This window comes from Bufo bufo, chromosome 6, assembly GCF_905171765.1.
Source record: "Bufo bufo chromosome 6, aBufBuf1.1, whole genome shotgun sequence".
Lineage (NCBI taxonomy): Eukaryota > Metazoa > Chordata > Amphibia > Anura > Bufonidae > Bufo > Bufo bufo.
This window is the reverse complement of record NC_053394.1, coordinates 102152362-102172788: the sequence shown is the minus strand read 5'-3', so window position 1 is coordinate 102172788 and position 20427 is coordinate 102152362. Positions and strand designations below refer to the sequence as shown.

General features: G+C 41.8%; 1 protein-coding gene across 1 annotated transcript in view; it reads right to left on the bottom strand.

Moving 5' to 3' along the window:
• Positions 1-11209, bottom strand: part of LOC121004293 (claudin-10-like) — a 42773-nt gene extending 31564 nt beyond the window's left edge. The window contains exons 1-2 of the mRNA XM_040436457.1: positions 10880-11209; positions 3439-3600 (exon numbers count right to left, since the gene is read on the bottom strand). Coding sequence (XP_040292391.1) covers positions 3439-3600; positions 10880-11099 — 382 coding nt within the window. The 5' untranslated portion in view covers positions 11100-11209. The remainder of the gene's footprint in view (positions 1-3438; positions 3601-10879) is intronic.
• Positions 11210-20427: the final 9218 nt, after the last annotated feature.

Below are 20427 nucleotides of genomic sequence, written 5' to 3'. Positions count from 1 at the left end.
TGCCACTGGGGCACTGTGGATGGCACATGGGGGCACTATGGATGGCGATGGGGGCAATGGGAGCACTATTGATGGCACATAGGGCACTGTAGATGGCAAATGGGGCACTGTGGATGGCAAAGGGAGCACTATTGATGGCACATGGGGGCACTGGAGGTCACTGTGGAACTGTGGTTGGCAGATTGGGGCAATGTAGATGGCATATGGGGGCACTGGATGTCACTGGGGCACTGTGTATGGCACATTGGGGCAATGTAGATGGCACATTGTGGCACTGGATGTCACTTGGGCACTGAGGATGGCACATGGGGCACAGTGGATGACACGTGGGGCACACTGGGTGGCACATGGGGCACTGGGTGGCACATGGGGCACTGTGGATGTCATATGGGGCACTGTGGATGGTACATTGGGACACTGGATGGCACATGGGGGCACTGTGGATGGCACACTGGATGTCACATGGGGCACTGTGGACGGACACTGGATGTCACTCGGGGCATTGTGGATGGCACATGGGGCACTGTGAATGTTACTGTTATGGGGCACTCTGGATGTCACTGTTATAGGGCACTCTAGATATCATTGTTATGGGTGCACTGTGGATGTCACTGTTATGGAGGCACTGTGGAGGTCACTGTTATGGGATCACTGTGGATGTCACTGTTATGGGGGCATTGTGGAGGTCACTTTTATGGGGGAACTGTGATTGTCCCTGTTATGGGCCACTGTGGAGGTCACTGTTATGGGGGCACTGTGAATGTCACGGTTATGGGGCACTGTGGATGTCACTGTTATGGGACACTGTGGAGGTCACTGTTATGGGGGCACTGTGGATGTTACTGTTATGGGGGATCTGTGGATGTCACTGTTATGTGGGTGCTCTAGATGTCACTGTTATGGGGACACTGTGGATGTTACTGTTATGGGGGCACTGTGGATGTAACTGTTATGGCGGCTCAGTATGAGTGATAGGGATCATGCAAACTACTGTGATCGGCCCAGGAATCCATGTCTCAGTCTATGTGTCAGCCACAATTTCCAGGCCAACCTCGGCTCCCCGACCAGATAAGAGACTGGCTGTTTCATACATTACTGTCATATCGTCAGTTCGGTCAGGAGAGTGCGGTCGGCCTGGGAGATGTGGCGACACGCGGACCGTGTTTCCCAGGCTGATCATGGTCTTATCTCACGTGTATCACATACGATGGCCCAAGATAAACCCTTCAGCAGTCAGGACCAAAAAAGATAGGGTTAGGCCTCATGCACAGGATCGTATCTGTTCTGCTTTCTCCAAGTAGCAGATCTGCTAAATAAGGATACTGCCTGTGTGAGATGTGCATTTTTTTCCAGAGCCATTGGGTTCTATGGGTTTTAGATCTACATTATGAGGACCAGAATAAGACATGTTCTATTTTTTGCTGTACTGATATATGGATGTGGAAAGCACACTGATGAAGTCCAGGTGTTTTCTGTATCCGTATGTCAGATCTGCAAAAAAAAAACAAAAAAAAAAACACATGTCCTATTCTGGTCCACATAATGCAGACCTGAAATCCATAGAAATCAATGGGACTGCAAAAAAAATGCGGGTCGCACATGGACAGTATCCTTATTTAGCGGATCTGTGTCTCGTGGGGGGAGCAGAGGGGGCTGATCTTAGGCCTTCGTACATGCAGGGCCCCAAGCCTTGGAATGGCTTGGGGCTGCCATGGCAACCATCGAGTCCCCGCCACAGCAGCGCGGGGACCCGATGGATGAGGTGAGGGAGCGCAAACCTCCCATATACTGCGGTCAGCGCTGCTGTTGATCCTTCTGGTCCACCTTATCCAGCATTTAGACATGGAATGACACGTTCAGAAGCTTCCCTGCTTCCTTCTCCTCAGTGCTGGTGTAGTGGTGTAATAGAGAAGCAGGTGACTACGTCCAGACACTTTTCATTCATTCATTCATTCATCCCTTCTTTTAAATTCATAGATATAGCTATATCTCTCCCTAGACAGCGGAAAACCATATAGCAGCAACTACCAGGGAGAAGAAATGTAATGCACATAAGAAAAACAAATAATATTTTTATTGCATATATGCTGCAATTATACTTAATTTGTGATGATCTATTCATTCAGGGACGGACTGGCTATAGAACTTACAGAGACATTTCTTGGTGGGCCAATGCCCATGTGGCCTCCTGGGCCCTCCTCGCGGCCGGCCAGTGGAAGTTTTTGGGGATGTATTTTGTGCTGCTGCAGTATTTTGTGATGGACTGTGGTATTTGGCTCTGTTGGGGTGGTAACTACAAAACGGGGCCACTTTTAGTATTTTTTCCAGGGCCACTTTGAATTCCCAGTCCGCCCCTGTATTCATTGCATACTTTTTGTGGAATAACATTTTGTGGGATAACCCCTTTAACCACTTTTTTACCAGACCAATTTTTCAGTTTTAGCAATGAGCCTATCTAACTGCAAAAAACTAATACATTTTTGAGCCAACCTACATGTAGTTGATATTATTTTTTCATAGGACATCTTAGACCTTTCTTTTGTGCCATTAGAGGACAGATATACTGTAAATGTATATATTTTTTTTCTTATCATTTTTTTTCTGTTACAAAAGATTTCAAGACAAAACTTTTATATATTTTTTTAAATAAAAAAGGAAAAAAGTGTGTATGTTTGTATATTGTACACACACAAAGTCTATACTATTGCTAAAACAAGCAAATATATATATATATATATTTTTTATAATGCTGTGTGCCCCCGTGAGACCTTGAATCTATAGAATTATACTGACAGCATTATGTTGGTATAATTCAATAGATTCCAGATTGCCAAACACAGCAAGTTTCTTGCATTAAACTCGCTAGCTCTGACCACAGTCATTTACCACAGTCATTTACTCCCTCAGATGTTGTGGGCTCCTGACTCTTTAACTCTTCAGATGCTGCGTTTAACAGCGACTACAGTATCTGAGCTGTTAGACAGAGTAAGTGGGCTCCCTCTGTCCTCCAACTGGCCCCTGCATCACAATTGCAGATTGGTTGTCATGGCCCACTGAAGGCCTGCTACATCTCTGCTCCCTTTAAACCCTACTAACAGATGTATTACAGTGTATAGCAAAAAGTGAATAAATGATCATAGGTTCAAGTCCCCTAAAAAAAAGGAAATTTTTTTTAAAAAAAGTTTTAAAAAATATCTAAAATGCACATTTTTTCCCATTTATCATAATTTAATTTAATTTATCTTAAAGGGAACTATCACTATGAAAATATAATGTAAGCTACAGGTACCCTTTTTAAAATCAAAACCGCAGGCAATTTACAATGCAGATCTCATCCACTTGCCTAATCCTGTAAAACGCTGTGGCAAGTCCAGAGTGGTTACTGTGTAAATACATTCTTGTCAGAATCCATGCGGTGTGTTTTACAAGTGCACTTACCACTCAAGATAAATAGCAAGCCAGAGAAACAGGTGAGTTTTGCTTTAGTGTCATCCGAGCCTCCAATCTTTGTGCACTTCATGCCAACAAGAGCAAATATTGAGCCAAAAAATCCCAGGCTTACAGCGGCTATTAGCAAACCTCGGCAAGCTTGGATGTAGCCTGAAATGCAGATAAGGTTTTAGGAAAACACTGAACATGTGGAGTGAAGATTAAAAAGTTGTCAAACAGTTTATGCAAATTTTGAGTTTTTGGGCCCTCTGCACCATGATTGACGGGGCAGGCAGTGAAAATGTCATCACCTCAGGTCCTGTGAATCAGAGGCAGCGGCAGTTGCAGAGAGTTGCAGCTCCTAGAGGCTCGTTTACATATATTGAAGCATAATTTTTCTCAGCAATGTGGGCACATGAACATGGGACTAACACAGAGGTCCTAAGCTGCCAAGTGCACATGTAACAGGTCAGCCAGGTTCATAGGTACCAATCTGCTGATAGATGCCCTTTAACATGGCCACAGTGCAGGGTGTTTCACCTACAGTTTTGGCGTAAGGCACATCAACAGCACATTACATGGCGCATATATCACATAGAATGTCATACGGTGTATCATACATGGCACACAAGTGCAAAGAGATATAATGAGGTAGCAGTAGGTGCATACTGGCATGTCCTGCAGAGTTCAGTCACATACTGTACATGTAGCTACCTACAGTTAACATAGAGTTCATAGTGATGAGCGAGCATGTTTGGCCGAACTGCTGTTCGGCTCGAGCATCGCTATGCTCGGCAGATCCGAGTACTCGGCCGAATAATTTGGACGCTTGAATACAATTTAATACAATGGAAGTCAATGGGAGAACCCCAGGCACCCCCTGCTCAGAAGAGAAGAAGGTGTCTGGTTCATAAAAAAAGGTTAGAAATTGATGGAAACCCCATCAAAATGGTTTGGAAACAGCATTAAGAGGATAGCTGGATGCGACTTAGACTCCTATTATGTACGACATACAATAGACAACCACACAAAGGCTTTATGCCAAAAGCCATGTATGTGCAAGCCATCCATCTATCCATGAGACAGATGACAGGCTTAGTCAGCATACCTTACAATGGCAGCCTTGTGCACTATAAGATATTCCAATCCAGCTCTCATCTGACTGAGAACCAGTAAACCTCAAAGTTATTTTGCATCTGTTGGATGGCTTGGGTGGACCTGCACACCTAGATCAATATCATTAGGGTGACAAAATGTTTTCCGATTGTCCTAACATAATATTCAATAACCTTTCTATACAGTTTTGTCATGTAAAAACTCATTTGCATAAACATGGGCATATGGGAAAGACATGCAAATGAGCAGAATCTGCCTTGTTTGTCATAAGACTATGAAAACCAATAGATGGCGCTATTGAGTTATGAACAGCGCCCTCTGTTGGTTTCACAGTCTTATGACAAGACAAATATTCTTGTCAGAAGACTATGAAACCAATAGAGGGCGCTGTTCATTACTCAATAGCGCCATCTATTGGTTTCATAGTCTTCTGACAAGAATATTAGACTGAGTCTTATGACAACCTTATTAGTGTAGCCTTTTGCATGGAAAATTTACAAGCAGGGAGTGCCTGATTGTCTTCCATTGACTTCCATTATACTCGGGTGCTCGGCCGAGCACACGAATATAGCAATGTGTTCGGGCCGAATACTCGAATACTTTGGTGCTCGCTCATAACTGAGTTCAGTTTGGTGGCTCAGTGGTTAGCACTGCTAGGATCCTTGCTTCGAATCCGAGCAAGGATAACATTTGCCTGGAGTTTGTATGTTCTTTTTTGCATGGGTTTCCTCCCACACTCCAAAGACATATGTAGTACCCCAGAGCGGGCACTACCCTGCTACTGTCTCTAATACCTAACCAATGTTGACACCTCCATGCCTTTTGTTTCCTGGTCTGTTCAGAAAGTGCTATGTAACTGTTATATTTCATGCACTGTGTCTGGTTTACCAGCAGCTATAGGTAGAATGGAACTAACTATTACATTCCTTCCCCCTCCTTGGAGGAGTGGGCTTGCCCAGATCTTCCAAGGGGAGGGGTGTCTTGCCTGTTAAGAGTTAGTTGAGTCTGAGTTTTAGTCCTAGCCAGAGGCTAGAGAATTAGTGCAGTGCAGTCCTGGCCTAGAAGCCCAACAGGGAGCAATAAAGGCAATCTGCAGCTAGAGTGAAGTCAGCCTTAACCCAGGGGTTGTAAGAATCACAACTGAGACCCGAGTGTGTATGAAAGTGTGGTCAGAAGCCACCGGGTACTGAACCTACTATCAGTGGCATGTAGCCTAGATGGAAGAGGCCCCCTACAAGATACCAGACAAGAGGGAGAGTTCAGCACAGCGGTAATAGAGGACAGAACCCAGTTCACCTGCCAGTGCACCCTAAAAGCTGCTGGAGCCAAGAGCTGCTGTGGTTCTGTATGAGCTGCTACCCGTTTATGCCAGTATTGAGTAAATCAACTCAACTTGCATCAGTGTCTGGACCTTACTCATTTCACTTCCTACCAATTATGAACTTTGTGTAGTTGCTATGCGGCCTGAGCTCGGAGCGCCATATCCAGGTAGGAGCACCATGACACCCCTCATAGCCATACCACCGCTCGGCATCCTAAACCTGGAACTAGTGGAGCCCCTGGGGACCGGCTCACTGCACATACTGATAGGGAACTTAGATTGTGAGCCCCATTGGGGGCAGCATGATGCTGTCTGTAAAGCGCTATGAAATATGTCAGCGCTATATCAGTAAGTAAAAATAAATAAAATTATAGAGTGGTATTGAAATTGTAACAGGGTCAACAGACTGTAACTGCAAAGCATATATGTTTGTAAGATGGACAAGGCTGTTTTTAACCCTCTTACAGGTGTCCATAGCCTCAAAGCTAAACTGGCAAGTCAGATCCCAATGAATTAATTTTATCACTTGGCTATAAGGTCCATTATATTTTACTTTAGTGAGCAAACTGTAATGTATAATTACTAATATACATGTTTTCATATTTTTTTTTTCTTTGTGGATTCCTCCTTCTTCCACTAAACTGATTATGGCTCCAGTAATCATGTGGGGTATGAACAGTAGGAAGATGAACAAACCGGAATGTATTCAGGAGTTATCCATTAACAAGCTCTTTTAATGCCTCATTAAGTTTTGGGTCTCTAGAACAGAAGCATTATTTACCTAGATTGCATCTTGCATAATTTCATAAATAAATGATCCATTCAATTAATAATTCTATTGGTACCTAATGTTTATTTATGTGGTCGAAGAAGAACTACAGTTTAATTTATTTTGCTCACTTATATATCGCTTTGCCTACTTTGTTCCAAACTTAACCATGATCGATGATAAGGTAGAAGTCAAGCCACAAAGATGGAGATAATCAAGACTTGTCAAATTAATTAAAATTTGTGATGTAATGCTGAGCATATATAGGGAGATGTCCCACCATCAGTTGGCGAGCCATTTGACCCCTCACAGACCCCCTGAACCCCTGTTATGCAAGTTGTGAGGCTTCTGTTCCATTTTCTGTGACAACAAGGAAGCTTAGAGTTACCCATTAGGTGAATACCACTACAAAAATCTTTTATACAATGTCCATACAGAAAACAATGTCGTTTACTATCCGCTACACCTCTTTATATATGCCCTTTTACTGTCTATACCACTGGTGGCGAAGAAATAGACCACAATTTACGGATAGCCTACAACGTAGAGTCCTTGATGTCAGGCCACCTGGATATTCACTGGCCTCAATACAAACTTAGGATAACTTATAGGCTCATATTTTAGTCTGCCAGACACCAACTTTCCTGGCTAAATGCTAAAAAGGTGAATGTTATAGAGAGACTGAAGTACTAATGCTTTTAAAGGGAAGTTGTTGTCACCAGAAAAGTCACTGTTGAACAAGGCACAATGCCTTGTAGTGCTAGCTCCACTGCATGTAAGGATACTTTTTTTTACTTAGCATCTGCTGCAGGTCCCCCGTATTGTTCTTGAGTGACAGGGCCAGGTTCCTGCATCCCCAATAAATTATTTACTTATTTTTCTTATTTATCTTAATGTGCCATTAAAACATTGGTGCCATAAAAATACAAAAATAATCAAGTGCATAACACAAGTCAATAAAACAAAAAATGCAATAAACATGAAAGATTATAAATATATGGTAGATCGCTAGGATATCCCATCACATTATGATCAGGGATGATCCAACCTAGAACCACCATCGATCCTGAGAACAAAGAGGTGACAGCACTAGTTTAGCTCTGCATTCCCTTCACTGTTTTCCCTGCACAGCAGCTCTCCCAGCCGACCACTGTGTAAGAGACTGCAGCAAGTGACCGGGGTCTCCTGGCCTCCCTTGCAAAGCAGGTGGTCAGGGAAAACTTTAAAGGGCACGAAATGCTAAATCAATGCTCTGGCCCTTTCCTTCTCAGGGTTAGCCAGGGTACCAGAACTGAGACCCTAACCCATCATAAAGTGAAGACATGTACTAGTTATATGCTATTATTTGCCAATATGGATACCCATTTAGACTGGGGTTGCACAGCAACATGTGTCGTGTGACAGCAAGTAGTTCAAAAGGCACACAACAAAAAAATATGACTTGTCTGCAACTTTCTGTCGTGCCACTATTCTAGAGCTATAATTTGGCTGTAAAAACATAGCCAAGTCACAGGTCAGTTGCATGCAACGTATATATATAAGTCAATGGGGTAAGTGTTGCATGGAACTTCCTTCCTGTGGCACAAAATCCACCAGGTCTGGATTTTCTACAACTGTCACAGTCTTAGCATCAGGAGTGGACTGGCCATGGACCCCACTGGGAAAGTTCCCGGAAGGCAGATGCCCAGTGGGCCACCCAATCCCCCCACACGGCCTCCACCTGGGTACATAACTGAGGGCAGTATATTGTACTGCACTGTGGTATTTGGTTGCGCTAGGACAGTATATTGTACTGCACTGTGGTATTTGGTTGCGCTAGGACAGTATATTGTACTGCACTGTGGTATTTGGTTCTACTGCAGAACCAAATATCAAAGTGTAGAACATTATATTGACGAATTTAAGGTATTTCTGGCCCCATTTACTTGAGTCAACCCCTCGTACTTGCCCTCGTACTTGCCCACCTGTCAACTTGGTGCCTCTTTAATTTTTTTGGGCAGATATAAGAGGGACCCTGTACAAGAACAGTAGGCCCATTGCTTATTTTTAAAGCCATAGGAAATTATCCCTTACATGCAATCTATTTTACAGTAAGGCCTCTTTCACACGGGCGTCACGGGTGAGGGCGGGATGCGTTCAGGGTGCATTGCGGGAAACCCGCGCGAATAGGCACGCAATTTCAGTCAGTTTTGTCTGCGATTGCTTTCCGTTGTTTCGTTTTTTCCACACGAGTGCAATGCGTTTTGCACGCGCATGAGAAAAAACTGAATGTGGCACCCAGACCCGAACCCGGACTTCTTCACTGAAGTTTGGGTTAGGTGTTCTGTTGATTGTATTATTTTCCCTTCTAACATGGTTATAAGGGAAAATAATAGCATTCTTACTACAGAATGGGAACTAAAATGTCAATTGAGGGGTTAATAAATAAAAAAAAAAAACTCACCTCATCCTCTTGATCGCGCAGCCGGTATCGTCTTCTTTCTTCTTCTTGCAGGACCTGCGCTTCCTGCAGGAAGAAGAAAGAAGACGATTCCGGCTGCGCGATCAAGAGGATGAGGTGAGTTTTTTTATTTTTTTTTTAACCCCCTCAATGGACATTTTAGTTACCATTCTGTAGTAAGAATGCTATTATTTTCCCTTATAACCATGTTAGAAGGGAAAATAATACAGTGAATTTACTTTAATGGGGTCCGGGGTTGCTCATCACTATTTAGTTACATCATCTCCTAGCAACCATGCGTGAAAATCGCACCGCATCCGCACTTGCTTGTGGATGCGATGCGATTTTCACGCAGCCCCATTCATTTCTATAGGGCCTGCATTGCGTGAAAAATGCACAATATAGAGCATGCTGCGATTTTTATGCAACACACAAGTGATGCGTGAAAAACATCGCTCATGTACACATCCCCATTGAAATAAATGGGTCAGGATTCAGTGCGGGTGCAATGCATTCACGTCACGCATTGCACCCGGGCGGAATACTCCCCATAGCTCTGTGTGGTTTTGTTAAAAAAAAAAAAAACGATTTGATACATATGCAAATTTAGCTGAGATGAGTCCTGTCCCTGACTCATCTCACGTACAGCACTCATCTCAGGTTAATTTGCATATGTATCAAATCGTTTTTTTTTACACAATAAAAGCACACAGAGCTATGGGGACTGGGTATTGCGGATGTGCTAGCGGCCATCTAGCAGCCCATGTCCTCAGCTCTATATACAAAATCCCGGTGACAGGTTCCCTTTAAAGCAGTGTCGGAGTTTAAAATCTTATAATCTTAAAGCATCCTGGAAAGAAGTCTAGGGAATACACCCAAATGCTGCATACCAATGGTATTTTTCCAACCACTTTTGGGGAAATACAATCAGAATGATCTTTTGATATGTGATACCTGTGAGAGGCTCAAATTGGTAAAGCCTTCGCTCTCAGGCCACTACTGATTTCTAGAATGAAAGAGGTGCGCAGAGTACTTACACCCCTTTGGCACTGCTCTGAAACTTTGCTTACTCGAAATCTGACGCAAGATACTAAGCAAAGAATCATTTACATCAGTAGCCAGTGCTAATGAAGTTAATGAGCACAAACCTACAGTATAGTACTGTAAGCTATTGGCTAAAAACTTGTTTGGCCGACAGATAGTCCTCCTGACCTCCTCATACTTGTGCATGCTTGCTAACTTGTGCATGTGTTTTCAATGGGGCGAAAGGGAGTGAGCTACTGCCAGACACCTATGGTGGAGGTTTATCTCCTGTAAGAACCAAAGGATAGAGCATGTTGAAATCCAACAGTTTGAGCCTTCTTTCTCCTGACATCTTGGTCGGGAGTCAGGAGATCCCATGCATATTAGATAGTTGTCCGGTCACAGCTGCAGTCCAAAGGAATACACAAGGTTGTATGCAATCTTTGCCCTGCAGCCACTACTCAATAGGTAACAGCATTGTCCTATGACAATAACTTTTCCCCGTATACATGGAATAAGTGTCTGATCAGCAGGGTCTGACCACTGGGGCCCCAGAAATCAGAACTGTGCCAATCAAACACTTAACCCCTACCCTGTGGATAGGGGACACATTGTTGTCATAAGTAATGCCTTTCATATCAATCAGTAGCACTACAAATGAAGTGAAGACCAGAAATAAGTCCTTCAACAACTATTACAAAATTAGCAAACACACCCAACTAGATGTATGCAGTACTTATAGTTTTTTTCTTTAAATGCTTTAAATCCACTGTATCCTTACCTTCTAAGGCCAACATAGAAGGAAAGTCCTTGCAGTTGGACACCCCTGTTGAGTCGGTAACACATGTTTTCCAAAGGTTGGACCAGAAGGTTGCAGTGGTGATGACTGTGCCATCAATACTAGAGACTTTCCAGTAATCAGTGGGTAGAGTAGAGCTAACCAAAACCCAGCCAGATACTGATAGTACAAAGGCAATAATCTCAGAAGCCATATGAGGCATCTTTAGACTAGATGATGACAGAGAACGATGAGAACAGTAAAAATGGAAATCAAAGGATCACAGATGAATGAAAAATGGCTGCTACCAGTTATCAGAGCACGCAAAAAGAACAAACCAAGAGAATGTCACAGAAACTTCTGGAAATAGTATCCCATGAGTTTTATGGTCAGGAAAATCCCATCCCGTCCTCTACGAATCCCTCCCTAATTAATTCATGTTCATTCCAGGCACTAAGTAAAGCATTCACACCACTTCTTTCCTAGAGTCGACTAATGCTTGTGGTTAATGCATCTCACACACTTCATGTTTTAAAAGTCCTCATAAATCTAGAATGTGACATGTGAAATGGTGGGTGCTGCTGGACTAAGTGGCATAACTATAGAGTCAAATGTTGTGCTGTAGACTGAGTTGTCGGCCAGGTATCAATCCAACCATTTCATTAAAGGATCCATTTAAAAAAAAAACTTGATATGATTTATTTTTTGCAACTTCAAGAGCAAAAGGAGTTTTCTGATGATAAGGGCCTGACAGCTGTCTCATGGTGACATTAGAGAAATACTCTTTCTGTAACTAAAAATATTCTTAAAAAAAAACACTTTTAGCAAAGAGATTAGTGACATTTTTATACATTAGTATGCGCTGATTCTTCTGCTGCACAATGGTTCAACCTTACGGACCTGTAAGCACCCTGCGTGCCGCAGTATGGTGCCTCTTTAAGACAATAAAATGTCATTTACATGGCACGGCACAATATTTTACAGTAAGAAATTAGAATAAAACTTCTGTATAAAATTAAAGGTACACAAAAGGTACAAAATTGCTGCTAATATAGTAACAGCATATTCCACAGACTGTGCACAGGATGTTTCTATTAACATAAATCCCTGTAAAAAAAACTGAACACACAATCTAATTTTGCCTTTCTCAGACACAAACACACCAGGACAAATTTCAGAGGCAGTCTATGTATCTGTATGATTTTGGAATAAGGGTGGAAAACTTTGCAAACAAGAACATACAAACTATGCTGCAAGGCAACAGTACCAACCACCATGCTGCATCACTCCTTAGGCCTCTTTCACATGGGCGTCACGTGTGAGGGCCGGATAGGATGCGGGTGCGTTGCAGGAAAATGCAAGATTTTTCTGCGTGAGTGCAAAGCGTTTTAATGCATTTTGCACACCCGTGAGAAAAATCGGCATGTTTGGTACCCAGACCCGGACTTCTTCACAGAAGTTCGGGTTTGGGATTGGTGTTGTGTAAATGTTATTATTTTCCCTTATAACATGGTTATAAGGGAAAATAATAGCATTCTTAATACAGAATGCTAAGTAAATTAGGGATGGAGAGGTTAAAAAATGTTTTTTTACTCACCTATCCACTTGTTTGCGCAGCACGGCTTCTCTTCTTTCTTCTTCTTTGTGGACCTGGGAGACAAAGGACCTTTGGTGACATCACTGCACTCATCACATGGTCCATCACCATGGTGATGGATCATGTGATGGACCATGTGATGAGCGCAGTGACGTCACCAAAGGTCCTTTTCTCCCAGGTCCTCAAAGGAGAAGAAAGAAGAGAAGCCAGGCTGCACGAACAAGTGGATAAGGTGAGTTTAATTTTTATTTTATTTTTTTAGCCCCTCCATCCCTAATTTACTTAGCATTCTGTATTAAGAATGCTATTATTTTCCCTTATAACCATGTTATAAGGGAAAATACTAAAGATCAGGTCTCCATCCCGATCGTCACTTAGCAACCATGCGTGAAAATTGCACCGCATCCACACTTGCGATTTTCACGCAGCCCCATTCACTTCTATGGGGCCTGTGTTGTGTGTGTGAAAAACACACAATATAGAGCATGCTGCGATTTTCACGCAACACACAAGTGATGCGTGAAAATCACCGCTCATGTGCACAGCCCCATAGAAATGAATGGGTCCGGATTCAGTGCGGGTACAATGCGTTCACCTCACGCATTGCACCCGTGCGGAAAACTCGCCCGTGTGAAAGGAGCCTTAGTGTATGGTCACTGTCTTCTGGATCTTTTTACTGTGGACCATGTGCATGAGATCTAAATTGGGAATTTCATTTTAAAAAGCGCATAAAAGTGATGTATCCATAGCAACCAACCATGTGACATACAACATTTTTCAACTGGAGGTTAGAAAATATAAGACAAGATTGGTTTTCTATTATTATGTCTACAAGTTTACATACTGACTATGTACAAGACTTACATAATATTTCCAATGGTATTTTATGTAAAAAGTAACACAAAACTTAGAAATGACTGATATAAGTAAATAAGAAATAAACAGGCTTGTAGAAATCCTGCAGAGAACCCAGGGCTTAATCTCCCGCTGATCCTTTTCATTTTTACAAATTATACTTACCAACTATCCACAGAATACCACAGGCACCCGACAAATCCCATTCAATATAATGAGGTCCGATAGGTTTCTCATGTGTATACCAAACCGACATTCTGCCAAAACGCAGCAATATTTCATCTTTTTTTTTTTTGCTGGATTCTGTGAAGTTAAATCCTGCTGGAACTACAGATGTGAACCTAGCCTTAAATAATTCATGTCTTATAGCTGGAACCATTGGAACCACCATGATTACTTGAATGGGGTCCCAATCCCCCATTTCTTCTCAATGTAAGACCATAGTGAGGAGGAGTTTGAAGTGGTGGCTGCCACTCCATTCATTGTCTAAGGAACTGATAGGAATAGCTGAGTGCTGTACTAGCTGTACTACAGCTGCTAGACCCCCCCCCCCCACACACCAATTATTATAAAGGGGGCCATGAGAACATCATTCCTCCTTACTGCAAACCTGACTGCCACTCAATTCAAACTCTTCCTTACTGCAGTCATTTTTGCAGTAAGGAGGAATGATGTTTTCATGACCCTCTTTATAGTAACTGATGGGGGTCTAGCAGTTGGGCCTTCCCCTATCATTTATCACCTTCAATTATGGAAAACCTGCATATGGGTAGAATTATATTTTCTTATTTTTTGTACATCTTATATGTTTAATGTTCCTTTGAACCTACATAAGCTATTTTCAGGGCTCAATAGTACTTTTTAGCACTGACTTGAGACTTTACATTACTGGGTAAATCATATATCACAGCATAATCTACAAGACTTGATTTCGTGTTAAGCCCCTCTACATGTTTTGGCATATAAATCTTCCTTATGGATTCCTGTCAACCAATTACCCAGAACTACCACATTAGCAAGTTAATTAACGACTAGGAAGATTTGTAATGCAAACCTGTCAGAATATTAAATGAGCACTACTAAACGTACTGTGAGTACAAAACATACTACTCAGAAAACAAGTAAAGAAATGTAGTTACAGCTAAGTGTTAAAGTTCTAAGTGTTTGGGTCTGTTGTAGATTGAGCAATTCTGTTCATAAGAATCGATTCATTTCATCAAGCAGAGTTCTGCACCTGCAACAGGGTGTCCCCAAAGATGAGGATACTCCCCTTGCTACCTGATTGAGCGGGTCGGACATCTGGGCCAACCCTGACTATCTCAACAGTCCCGCTGCTCCGAGTAGCGTGCAAGTGCCCAAGCTCTGCTTCCGCTACTGAAGCAGTGACTTCTTGCACTGCAACCCAGAAGTGTAGTGATGCACACGAGGTCCCTGCTCCAGTAGTGGACGCAGAGCCTCTGCACTTGTGCCATAACTCTGAACAGTGTTGCAGGAACAAGATTGTCAGGGCTGGCCGAGATGTTCAACCCTGTCAATCAAGCAGCAGGGCGAGTCTCCTCAGCTTCGGGGACACCCTGTTGCAGGTGCAGAACTCAACTTGATGAGATGAATTGATTCTTATGAATCGATTCGCTCATTTCTAGTCTGTTGCACAGGTCAATGAAATGTTAGAATTTTCTATTGTAAGAAATAAAAATTAAAGTGGAATAAAAAAAAAACTGGCACAGAATAGTGGAAAATACTGTAATGCACTCATACTCACATCCCCAGCTTGCTCCCGGTCCCATATCTGCCTCCTGGTCTCTCTTTCCACACAGGTCACCAATCACTGGTCTGAGCAGTGACCTGCCTCTGCCAGCAATTGGCTGATAGGTCCTTTCCTGTTTGTCATGAATGAACAGGAAGCAGAAACCAGCAGGGACCCAGTATTGGAAAACGGGCGTAGCAGAGAATCTGTGTGGTGAGTAATGCTTTTTTATCCTGTTCAGGAACATATACATATATATATATATATATATATATATATATATATACAGGGTGGGCCATTTATATGGATACACCTTAATAAAATGGGAATGGTTGGTGATATTAACTTCCTGTTTGTGGCACATTAGTATATGTGAGGGGGGGAAACTTGGATGGGTGGTGACCATGGTGGCCATTTTGAAGTCGGACATTTTGAATCCAACTTTTGTTTTTTCAATACGAAGAGGGTCATGTGACACATCAAACTTATTGGAAATTTCACACGAAAAACAATGGTGTGCTTGGTTTTAACGTAACTTTATTCTTTCATGAGTTATTTACAAGTTTCTCTTTGTTTACAGCCATTGACATGTCGCCGAGGTCAACACGTGAGTAGCGGATAGAAATTGTGTTGATGTCTGGTGAACGCAGTAACCGGGTCATTGCAGCAGATTTCAATGCAAGACACCCTACGAGACCACCCATCTCCCATGCTACAGTTAGCAAACTGCTTGCTAAGTTTCGTGAAACTGGTTCAGTGTTGGATTTGCCAAAATGTGGACGCATGAAATCTGTCTCTAATGAAGAAACATCAGTGGCTGTCCTAGCTTCATTCAGCAAGAGCTCACAGTGTAGCACTCGCCGCATGTCACTGGAGAGTGGCATTAGTCGAACATCCCTTCGGCGGATATTAGCTACTCAAAAATGGCACCCTTACAAACTCCAGCTACTGCAGCATCTCAACGAGGATGACCCAGATCGGCGCACTGAATTTGCAGAATGGGCAAAACAAAAATTGGAACAGGACCCTCAGTTTACGCAGAAGATTTTGTTCAGTGATGAGGCAAACTTTTATGTGAATGGTGAAGTTAACAAACAAAACCACCGCTATTGGTTTGACACTAACCCACATTGGATAGATCCCTCCAAGACTGTTGGAACAAAAAAATTGATGGTATGGTGTGGTATATGGGGTACAAAGATAGTGGGGCCATTCTTCATCAATGGAAACCTCAAGGCCACTGGATATGCGAAATTGCTACATGATGATGTGTTTCCCTCTTTATGCACTGAAGCTGGCACGTTCCCTGAGTTTTTCCAGCAAGATGGTGCACCACCACATTATGGGTGTCAGGTCCGAGCATTCCTAGATGAACAGTTTCCTAGAAAGTGGATTGGTCGTCGTGGGCCAGTTGAATGGCCCCAAGGTCTCCCGATCTGTCCCCCTTAGACTTTTATCTTTTGGGTCATCTGAAGGCAATTGTCTATGCTGTGAAGATATGAGATGAAACTACGGATACTGGAAGTCTGTGCTAGCATTTCTCCTGCGGTGTTACTATCAGTGTGTGAAGAGTGGGAGAAGAGGGTTGCATTGACAATCTAACACAATGGGCAGCACATTGAACACATTTTATAAGTGGTCAGAAACTTGTAAATAACTCATGAAAGAATAAAGTTACGTTAAAACCAAGCACACCATTGTTTTTCTTGTGAAATTCCCAATAAGTTTGATGTGTCACATGACCCTCTTCCTATTGAAAAAACAAAAGTTGGATTCAAAATGTCTGACTTCAAAATGGCCGCCATGGTCACCACTTATCTTGAAAAGTTTCCCCCCTCACATATACTAATGTGCCACAAACAGGAAGTTAATATCACCAACCATTCCCATTTTATTAAGGTGTATCCATATAAATGGCCCACCCTGTATATATAAAATTAATCAACCCCAACAGTTTGTTGGCAGGCATATCACGTACAACCTGGCTAAACTTCTGTTACATAATTCTCTATGAAACGTTGCTTCTGGGAGGTTTAGTACTTTTTTCCGGCAAATTACTGAACAGTACCTGGTATAAGAATTAATCTTCCTAGACTGCTAATCCCCAGATCAAATTCTGTACAGACAATGAGCCAGTCAGAAATAAATCGTCCAAATGTTATTCAAAATTTTAATGCTACTTTGTGAACAAAATAAAATACGACACTAGAAATAAAAACTATTAACTGTAAACCTAACCAAACAAAACATATTAAAATCTATTAAATAGAGAACGTATGTTATACATAAGAATGTGCAAGTTTCTTCTCCACATGTTCATTCAACATGTTCATTAACCTGAGATTTATATATTAGCATTATAAAGTTGTTCCACAAATTTTACAAAATGATCTCTATATATAGACCACGAATGAGCCCTGATGTCAACAACTGCTCCTCTTGACAAAAGTGGAGGTATCTGTGTTGTAACATTTTTCATGTGTTGTTATTATTAAGTATAATTATGCTTTTCAAGTGTGTCTTAATTGCTATTTTCTCCCTGAAGCCTATATCATGCTATTTCCTGAATGTCATTCATTGTTTGCCCGCTTCCAGAAAACCAACAACATTGTTACTAAAGGATAGGAAGGACGTGAGGAACCAATAACGTCTTTAGTTACTAGCACTTAATCTCCAGGAATAATTCCAGGACCCAGCAGGTCCAGCAAACTGGTCTTAATGATATCTCATTCACACGTCCATGTCCGTAATAAAATCCGTGATAGGGTGGTTAGTGATTCATCCGTGGATCTGTGTTTAGTCTGTGTGTCCGCTTTTTTGGTATACGTGTGTCATTAGTGTTTCACTGACACTGCACAGCTGAAGATTAATTTTCATGACATCTCCTACTAATGGTCCGTGAAACACAGATGAAACACGAATTGCATACGTGTTGCGTCCATGTTTTTCATGGACCCATAGACTATAATAGTCGTGATGGCTCAGTGAGCATGGACAAACAAAAGCATGCTTCTGTGCTAAAACCAAGGAACGTGCTAAAACACTGATGTGTGAATACACACATTAAGATAAATGGTAACGTGTGCTGTCCGTGGAGAACACGTACAACACATATCCATGAATCACAAAGATGTGAGAGGCATTACACATAACACTTCTATAGAAGAAAGTTTGTAATATGTTTACTGTTCCAAAATTGTGTGGATCCACCTCCCGGGAACCTAGTCATGTGTTGTTCTTCTTCTCAAAATCCAGCTTCCACTGACATACAGTAATGTCTGTTATGAGTTTTCTGGTGTGGGCTAGGGACAGAATGTCCCCATGTGAATGGGGCCCAGAACTATTCCTCTCCCTGGCACATATACAGATGAGATGAATTCAAGGAGAGTAGTTCTGGACCCAACCACAGTGGGACTATGCCCCATCCATAATCCAGGCCAGAAAGTTGGTAAAGGATGTAATGTTGCGGAAGGTGAATTTTTAGAAGATCATGTAACTAGGGTCCTGGGAGGCCTATCCAGGCAACTTCAGAACGGTAGACCTATTATAAACATTCTCTTACAGGCTTGTTATACGTAATTAAGGTGGGTTTGCAGGACCTGCTGGGTCCCAGAAAACCTGTTTAAAATGTTTGTCCATGTTTCAATACTATCACAATTAATATAGTTAACATATATGATTAATCTATATAAACCAATTAATAATTTAATACATTGCGTTACTTGTACGGATCCTAAGTAACAGTCTACATTATAGTCTCCATTTTGTACATCATATCCAATAACTTATAATGGTTAGTGTTCCTTGTGTTATAACATTTATAGCAGTTATTGTTTCAAAACTGAGCACTGATTCATTTTTAATGCCTCTTAGGCTGAGTTCACGCTTTAGTAATTTCATCAGTTATTTCCATCAGTTATTGTTAATCAAAACCAGTAGTGAAGCCTACTCAGAAAAGGTATAATGGAAAGATCTGCTCCTGTGAGTTTTTGACTGGCACCTGGTTTTGGCTCACAATCACTGATGGAAATAACTGACCAAATAACTGAAATGTAAACTCAGCCTTATTAGAATCTAAGATCCATTTTTGTGACACAGATCTTCAAATCTCCTGTAAAGACCTTCAAGTAAAATAAAAGCAGCATACTAGAGGTTATGGAGATCAGTGGAAGCCATAATAGATGTAACTTGGGATTCATAGCAGATAGATTTACAATGTTTGGAAAGCGTCTCAGCTTACATAGAATAGTTCTATATGCAAATTGTAAAAAGCTGAACAAACTTAGACAATGCGGTCATCAACAAATAGCAGGTGGAGAGCAATTGCTTCTAGACTTTTTTTTAACAATAATTGGTGGTCCCTCAGGTTATAACGGCCTCAGGTTAAAATACAATATTTTCCAACATACAATGGTCTTTCCTGGGTCTTCGTGACTTGAAACCATGTTCAACGTAGAATGTTGCAGACACTGCTGATTGGAGGCACATGTGACTGAAAGATCTAGTCAACACCTGTATTACTGAAGCACATGCAGTGATTGGTTGTCTAGTAGCGTCCTCTTTAGTACAGTGTGGTACTACATGCTCTATACTGCTCGTTATCTGTGACAGTAGTAGCTGCTTCAGCAGGTGAGGTTTACTCTATTTTATTTTTCTGGTATGTTCTGTGTACTGCACATAACCCTGTAGAAGCTCCTGTCTTCTCTCTAGATCTATCTGTATTAGTCATCCCTTTTTTTATTTTATTTTTATTAAGGGTTGACATTTTGGAGCTTTGAAACCAGTAACTAGTTTTCCATAGAGTTCTAGTCACAATGCTTTCAAATTACATTGTGAAACAATTATTATTGTAATTTGAGGGACCACTGTATATGAGGTCTGCCATTTGTGCAGTTCTTTCAGTTTAGCAACATACTCCTAATATTCCTGAAGGCAATAAAGTTGACATATTGTGCCACTTCCTTTCATGTTTCTTCCCCAACACATGACTTAAAGAGGAAAAAAAACTCTTAGGTGGACCCACCTATGTCCAGAACTTCATGAGTTCTGTTTCCAAAGATACATGAAAATAGTATTTCAAAATAATTTTAAACCCTCTTTTTCCATCTATAAATACATATCACATTGCCCTGATGACATTTGATACTGATGACCTATCATCAGGATAGGTCATTAACATAACAATGGCACTGGTCTGACAATCGGGACCCCTGCCAAACATCTGTTCGAAGAGGCCTCAACTTATGGATCTTCCTAGGTTAGTGATGTCACCATACATTGGTCAAGTGGTCTAGGCGCAGCTCAGTCCCATTTAAGTGAATGGGCCAGAGCTGCAATACCAAGCACAGCGCC